Source organism: Callionymus lyra, chromosome 7 (genome assembly GCF_982586985.1).
Source record: "Callionymus lyra chromosome 7, fCalLyr1.hap1.1, whole genome shotgun sequence".
Classification (NCBI taxonomy): domain Eukaryota; kingdom Metazoa; phylum Chordata; class Actinopteri; order Syngnathiformes; family Callionymidae; genus Callionymus; species Callionymus lyra.
The window spans coordinates 11,022,752-11,031,460 of record NC_141824.1 but is presented as its reverse complement, the minus strand read 5'-3'; the positions used below and the strand labels follow the sequence as shown (position 1 = coordinate 11,031,460).

General features: G+C 37.9%; 1 protein-coding gene across 1 annotated transcript; it reads left to right on the top strand.

The window, feature by feature from the left end:
- The first annotated feature begins 7,380 nt into the window (after positions 1-7,380).
- Positions 7,381-8,404, top strand: lpar5b (lysophosphatidic acid receptor 5b). The gene has a single exon (XM_087796180.1). It carries the CDS (start codon positions 7,381-7,383, stop codon positions 8,218-8,220), a length of 840 nt encoding a protein of 279 aa, XP_087652306.1. The 3' UTR covers positions 8,221-8,404.
- The last annotated feature ends 305 nt before the right edge of the window (positions 8,405-8,709 follow it).

The following is an 8,709-nucleotide window of genomic DNA, read 5'->3' as shown; positions in this document are numbered from 1 at the left end:
TAAATATCGTTACAGTGCCGTTAAAAAAACAACAATGAAAACGCAATACATGTATATTGGTAGCGCTCGGTATCAATCATAAATATTTACAAGATCAATTCTAACAAAGAGATGATTAAATAAAACATGGTACATATCTTGAATTTAAAGACGAAGTATGTTTTAAAATCTGGTTACTACCGAATTTGTTTCGGTCAGTGCCACTAAAGAACCGTTTGCTTACCCTGTCCTGTTGTAAACATCTTTTTTTTAGCTGTTTTTCTTCTTAATAACCCAGTGTTCAGGAGTCAATCTGTGAAGGATCACGTGCGTGGGGAGACGAGCTAAGATTCAACCATATTACATGTAGATAAACAACCGCTAACACACTCAAACACAGAGACAATTACGCTCCACTAATTAGCGTCTGTGTTTTGGACTGTGCGATGGTTTCAGTCCCAGTAGGAAACGACCACATGAAGCTTCACGTCCACAAGCTGTGGATCAAGGTTTACCCTCCAGCCCCGGTCGCCTCCACCCGGACTTGAACCTTGAACCGTCTGCGAGGTTTAACCAACACTGTATGTTCTCTATTGTGTGTAAAAGCTTCACATACCCGTGTGCAAGCTCTTCAATGTCAGGGTTCTTTAGGACATCAAGCTTCTGTGGCCACTCATGGTCACATGGATACTGTGAACGGAATCTGTTGAATATGAACATCTGATAAAAATGATGACAGAATATTATCTATCGTTGTCTAACTGACCTTTAAACACTTTCACTCTTTGGCTTTTAACCAAGCACACATCGTATTTCTTCCTACTATTATAATTTCATGGTTTTATAGTTGTCTTAAAGTATTTTATTACCGCTCATGTGTTTTTTTTATTCTTTGTTTTATTCACCTTTTTAGAGGATTTAGTCGCCAGTGTGTTTTTGTTTTTACAGTGCTTCATAAATAAAAGGGTATTGTATTTGGTAGAGGTGTGTATTGGTAAGTATTGTACGATACCTATCACGATACAGGGTCAACGATATGATATATCGTGATACTGTAGTAACAAGTATATATGTGTCGTATTGTCAAGTACTTGACTCTGGTGTTTCAGAATTTACAGACCACATGACTCTTGACGAAGTCGTTACTGCTTTCATTCGTTTTCAAAGCTATGGGAGTCAACTGTATCCTCTCGTCCTCAGTCATCGCCGGGATCTTGCGTGGCTTCATTTTTATCCTTGACTTCTACCATCTACCGCCAGTTTAATTTGCGACTCTGTGAATATTTGCATGTTAAAGTAAAGAAAAAACGCATCAAACAATCCATTTATTTTATTTCAAACACACTTTATTGTACTTTAAACCATAATAAACCAAGGTAAGAAAATACAATATGATTTGAAAGCCCTCCCAAAAATACAGTAACGTGTAAAAGTGATAAAGCCTTAACCTTAACACCTCTAGTATTTGGCTTCTTGGAAACATTGTTGTTGGTGGAAAAAAAACAACTTAAACATACAAGTACCCAAATCAAATTTAATATAAACTTACCTATAGTATTTATTTTCTTAAATGTCTTAAGATTTTGTTAATGGAAGCAAAGTTTGAGCGAAAATGTAGCAGATTGTCCACGACTTTTCCAGAAATTCAAAACGATATTGATGCCAGTCGATCGTCCATTCTCAGTGACACATCCAAGTACTTTGTTTACAACACCTGAGACAGTTTCCCTGCTCGTGTTGGTCATTATGTGAATCAAATAAGTCTGTTTTCAACACAAGTACTAGATAAAAAAAGGCAGCTGGCATGTGTTTAAGTACTGACAAATGTAACCTTAGTGTTCATTTTTTGCCAACATATACGGATTTAAACTGCTCCACAATCTTGATATGTGCGAAGAAAATGGACAAAAAAGAAAAGGACGAGCTTGGCCGGTTGATATGAGAGTCTGATAGAGGTTCTTGACAGACCATCTCTGAGTATCGCTGCATTTTTTTGGATCTGGAAGAACTTTGGTGTCACCTTTCTCTCCACGTTGAAGAATAAAATTCACTACTGACGCTGTCAGTTGATCTCCTGGAAAATGCATGACACAGAATCTACTCAAAAACCACAGGCTGTTGGAGACTGTTCTGCTATTATTTTTTCAGTTTATGGATTTGATTTTATTTATTTTCCCCCTGTACCGGCTTCACCACCAGAGCCGTGCGCTTCAATTTATTAAATATGTATTATCAGTTTTGAGAGACTTGAGGCCACTGAGCATGATTCAGTAGCAGCGAGGTGTGTTCGCTGTGATGCGATGGATCTGTGAAACAACACATCGGTTTAAAGAAATATTGAAAAGGAGTAGAAAGGAAGTGAAATGAATCCATTTGGCTTCAAGTCTGTCCATCTTGGTGTCCAGGTGGTTCGGAGCAGCTGACGGGACAAGCTTCCTGGTAGAGATCCAGGCTTTGATGGAATCGAATGTGTTGGTTTCAGAATGAAAGTTTGACAAAGAATCCACTTTTTTTTTTTTTCTGGGAGACGCAGGTTTGTCCAGTTCACCAATTAGCCCACATCTGACCTGCGGTGACTCTGCTCTGAGTTCCAACTTCTATTCTTGGTGATGGAAAATCCATCTGGTCACTGAAATACTCCCTCCTGGACCTTCTTCACTCAAACAGAAGTCATTATGTCGCCAATCCACGCCTTGTTTACTGGCACAAGTTCATCTTTCTGCTCCTTTTGAATGTATTTTATTAAGGGAAGGAGATTCTTGCTGCCAAGTCTCTTCTTGTTCCATAGACTTGTACCTGTTACTTTCTGAGTATCAGTTGCCGAATGACTGGTATTTTCAATTTCATGCATCAATCGATGGAGTATTTGGCGGCATGTGCTGTAAAGAGACATTAGCATGAGGCAGGATTCACCACAAATGAAGGTGACACTGGCTCGGCTTCAGTGCTGCAGGTGTGATGTTCTCCAACCTCACTTTTATTCAAATTCGCGGGTTGTTTTTTTTTTTTGAAAAGCATCTCGCGTCACATGTCAAAGGTGTTTTGCTGAATAAATAAAAATAAATCCCAGAATGTGAATGAGAAAACTCTGACTTTGAATTTGAAGTAGATTTATTTTCGTTTTTTTAATACCAGATTTTTGCCAGTGTTTTATTTACAAATATATTTGATATGTGTGTGTATACGTGTGGATTTGTATATACAGTATGTATGTGTGTATATGTATGTATGTATGGATGTGTGTGTGTATATATGCATGTGTGTATATGTATGGATTTGTGTGTGTATATATGCATGTGTGTATATGTATGGATTTGTGTGTGTGTGTGTATATATGTATGTGTGTACATGTATGGATTTGTGTGTGTATATATGTATGTGTGTATATGTATGTATGGATGTGTGTGTGTATATTTATGTGTGTATATGTATGGATTTGTGTGTGTGTGTGTGTGTGTATATATGTATGTGTGTACATGTATGGATTTGTGTGTGTATATATGCATGTGTGTACATGTATGGATTTGTGTGTGTATATATGCATGCGTGTACATATATAGATGTGTGTTTGTATATGTATGTGTGTATATGTATGGATATGTGTGTATATGTATATATGTATGGATATGTGTGTGTATATGTATATATGTATGGATATGTGTGTATATGGATGTGTGTGTGTGTGTGTGTGCATGTTTATGGATGTGTGTGTGTGTATGTATATATGGATGTGTGTGTGTGTATGTATATATGGATGTGTGTGTGTGTATGTATATATATATGGATGTGTGTATATGTATATGTATATATGGATGTGTGTATATGTATTGTATTTATGGATGTGTGTGTTTGTGTCAGTGTGTGTGTATGTATGTATGCGTGTGTGTCTATGTGTGTCTACGTGTATAGGTGTGTATGTATGTGTGCATGTATGTATTTAGGTTTGTGTGTCTGTATGTGTGTATGTATATTTCTGTAGGTGTATGTGTGTATGTGTAGGTGTGTGTATGCATGTGTGTGTATGTCTGTAGATGTGTGTATGTTTGTGTGTGTATGTATGTACTGTATGTATGTGTGTTTATATGTCTGTAGGTGTATGTGTGTACGTGTGTGTATATGTATGTGTGTACGTGTGTGTATATGTATGTGTGTACGTGTGTGTATATGTATGTGTGTACGTGTGTGTATATGTATGTGTGTACGTGTGTGTATATGTATGTGTGTACGTGTGTGTATATGTATGTGTGTACGTGTGTGTATATGTATGTGTGTACGTGTGTGTATATGTATGTGTGTACGTGTGTGTATATGTATGTGTGTACGTGTGTGTATATGTATATGTGTATGTGTGTGTTTATACACATTCTAAAGAATGAAAATATGTCTTTATCACTGACATTCATCATGCTAATGTCATGCGTCACATACTTATTGATCAGATTCTCTCTTGAAAACACGTTTGAACAATGTGATGTCAGCTCAACATGTTCACATTCATCTAACGTAATATAACATTTACAAAATACATTGTTTAACATGTTATTTCTTGAGAGAAGCCTCATCTAATAAAAAACATTATCACAGTCACGAAGAAGGGTGTGAGAAACATCACGTTTATTTTCTCCTTTACACGTGGAAATAAGACTCTGTCCTGGTTCCCAACACGTTCCTCACTTACTGCGAAGAAGCAATGAGGGAATCAGATTGGATCCCGGCAGAAAACATGATTGAAAGAAGGAACCGTTTACACCTTCTATTCTTGTGACTCTGGCTCGCTGTATGTCGGGAATAATATCCTTTTTATTTCCAACTGTTGGCGACAAAGTCAATCAAGTCTCCTATCTAGATTCTTAAAGGGCACCTAATGTGAAACGTGACTCTCTTGACTTATTCACATGTTGTAAATGTTGAAGTCTTCAAAATGCAGAAGTTCATTCATCATGATGTTTCTCCGTTTTGAAGTTATTACTTAATAAAGTTCTCGTCTGAAATCTCGCCAAACGAGATTAAGGTTTAAATTATACATTCTGACATCACTCTGGTACAGGTGTCCTCCCCTAGAAGCACTAAATCAGTTAAGAACCTACATGTTAATCGTGAAACAAAATAAATATTTATGTAAACATGGTGAGAGTTTATTCTGCCTTTAGGTGTTTTTGTAATGTGTACATTAAGCAGCAAACCTTATTTTTATGTTCGTATTCAATGTACAAACAGGAGTTTTAGTGGTAAGTTTGAAATTTACGTAAGTCCTTGAATGCAACTCGTGTTTTTGACAAATGCTTGGACGAGCCAAAAGTGCATTTTTAGTAGGCGGGGCTTAAGCGTGTTTTCCAATGTAAGTAAGTAAGTAATTCTTATTATTTGTATAGCGCTTTTCCAGACCAGGGTCACAAAGCGCTTAAACAATCAAAACAATATTCAATAAAGTAAATATTTTAAAGATCAAGATAAAACTGAGAACACAATAGGAGTTCCAGGAAATCAAGGAAAAGCCTGAACAAATAAAAACGTCTTAAGATGTTTCTTAAATGTAAATATCTTTGTTAAATGAGCGTTTTGTGCAAACACACTGATTGTAGTAGAGTATAATAGAGGTCCTAGAACAGTTTAAGACACACTTAAATCAGCACATTAGGTGCTCTTTAATGATATGAATCAAATCAATATGTGCCAATAACTTGTTGTAACTCTCAAGAAAGATGTTTTTTTTTTCTAAACATTTTTTTCATTAACCGTCTTTGAATCCAGACATGTTTCATTAACTTCTTAAGATGCAATGCTTTCAGTCTTTATTTGACTATACTATGTTAAACAAGAAGACGACAACAACAAACCGATGAGTATGAATCTCTTGCACTGGAAATGCCAACTATGGCAGATTTCCTTCCTGCTGCGGCCCATCGTCGAATCGGGCCTGATGCGACCCGTAGGTCCCTCATGCTGAGAAACACCACATTCTGGCAAGTTTTAGGTGCGAGAAGTGTTGAAATCCGAGGTGATAATGCCTGGAGTTTTACTGCTTCTGCCAACTGCCGCTATTGATCAAATGCCAAAACCTTTTCAGAATATACCAAAACATTCAAATGTACTTGAGTCTAGCGATACTTGTATGTACTGTTCAAACCCATTCAGAACTACTACCTTCTTAACCAGAAATGGTATTATTTCCGAGCAGGAGAAACATAATCAGGAACCATAAAGCTCAGCAACTTTGCCGTCCACGATATTCGAAAATAGAGGAAGTACTTAACTTTATTGATAAACAGCTAACAGGCCTTGGTTACATGTTAGTTTCAAAACTTCATCCTGTAAGACGGAGGCAGTACTTCAAGTTTATCTCCTTCATCGTTGAATAATTCTTGCAGCCTCTGGTCCCGAAATTGATCACTTGATCATCAATTAATTAAATGGTAATAAACTAATAAATAGTGTATAATCACAAAGGCACGAGTAAACACTCAAAGTGATCGTTTTTTGGTTCTTTCTGGGATTTTTTTTTGTCATTTACAACTCACGCAAATCGCTCTTGCTAAACAACCAACTCAAATAATCAACGATGTCCTCTAGTGGCTGAACTAAAGAACTCCAGTTATGATCGTTTACTATGTGACTCCAAAAAGATATTAATATTGAAAACCAACAAATATAATTTTTTGTGTCAAAAAAATCTTCCTCCAGGAATAGACATGTTTATTTGGACATGGAAGGTTTTTTCTAATTCTAGAAAGTATAATTTCTATTATTCGTATTCAATGTACAAAATGGGAGTTCTAGGGGTAAGTTTGAAATTTACGTAAGTCCTTGAATGCAACTCGTGTTTTTGACCAATGCTTGGACGAGACTTCTTCTCAGCCAAAACAGTGCATTGAAAAGGGAAAGTGGGAGAAGCAGAATCTTATCTAGTCCCCCATTTACCTCAAAATGGTAGTTGTTGATACTTTCATTGCATCCTTTTTCCCCCTATAGCATATATTTAGTCTTAGCTAGATTTAGTGATAATAATTTTATGTTAAGACATACGTGACGTTTAGCCATTTCCTGATGAACTGTTTCCAAATTGCAAATAGTATTCATTTTAGAATCTTTAAGACTTTACAAATATCATTTATTATATAATATAAATAGTTTGGGTCCAAGAACCGAGCCCTGAGGGACACAGAATCAGTCATAACATGCATTGATGTTGAGGTGAATCATGGTCTGCCAAAAGGAAAGAAAAATATATTTGAAACGACTAATCAATATCGGAAACATGACACATACGAGTCAACATTTCCATTCGAAACAATATGAAAGTCTGTCTACGCTCCCCCTGTTTCCTGTTCTCACATCCTGTTAACATTTGTGGTCGTGACACACTTCGCTGCAGACGCACTTCAGATTTTTCATCCGACAACCATGAATCTAAACGCGTCCGCGGAGAAGAATCTGGACTACGCCGGCGCCTTCGGGACTATCGGGGCTCTGGGTTTTCCTCTCAACGCCTTGTCGTTGTGGATTCTGTTTCGTCACCACAGCCTCAAATCCCCCAGCGCCGTCTTCATGCTCAACCTGGCCCTGAGCGACCTCCTGCTGGTGGTCTCTCTGCCGATGAGGGTCTACTTCCACGCCACGGGGAGCTGGCCTTTGGGCCACGTGGTCTGCGTCGTCACCACGGCGCTGTTTCGAAACAACCTCCGCACCAGCTGCATGTTCATGACCGTCATCAGCCTGGATCGCATGCTGGCCGTGTGCCTCCCTCTCCGGTCCCGACTCCTTCGAACCGCGTCCTACGCTTGGAAGACCTCCGCGCTGATCTGGTTCTTCATAAACGCAGTGAACCTGCCCGAGAGTTTGGAACTCATTGGACGGTTGAAGACGTCCAACACGACGACCTGTTTTCAATATTACGAGCACAAACAGATGTGGTCTTGTATTTTTCAGCTGGCCTTGGTTTGCTGTCTTCTGCTGGTCAACGTCGTGTCCACTGCCTTGGTGACCCGGACGCTTCGGAAACTGGACAACGACAAAATGATGAAAAACCGGGTCAACGTGATGATGCTCTTCTTGTTGAACATCCTCATGTTTTCTTTCTTTTTTCTCCCGTTAAGCTTTGGAATTATGTTGCACGCAGAGGCGCGTAACCTTCGGTTTTTAGTGTGTCTCGCAAGTTGCAACTGTTGCGTGGATCCGCTGTTGTACTACTTCTCTTTTGACGGGTTTTGGAAGAAAAAAGAGCGGCCAAGTGACACTTCTTGACTTCTTGACGTTTAATGGTACGTGGAATATCTGATGTGACTGTGGTTTCTTGCATGAGATTATGTGATAAGGCAAATAGCCGCCACTTCCCGTTTGAAATCGCTGTCGTCAGGTTCACACGAGGACACTTCTACGTGTTGTATAAATAATCTATTTTTTTATTGAATAAAATATTTTTTTGCAATGTAATGTTTTTTTTATGTTAAATACTTATGAACACACATCAAACTATTTAAAAATGTTTTACTTTAAGGTAACCAGACTTCTTTTATTTCACTTAAATTTAGCTTTAATGAGAAATGACCTGTTTCAACCATATAGTAAGAAAATAAGTAAAGGTTATTTGTAAAGACCAGGGTCACAAAACCCACAATCAAAAATAATACACAGTTACAATATATACGTATCAAGACAAATAAGACAAACACAGTAGTTCCAGAAAATCAGGGAAAAGTCTTTACAAATAAAAATGTCTTCAGATGTTTCTTG

Excerpts from the sequence above, each read along its gene's own strand:
- lpar5b (XM_087796180.1), top strand. The coding sequence starts at position 7,381 with ATGAATCTAAACGCGTCCGCGGAGAAGAATCTGGACTACGCCGGCGCC.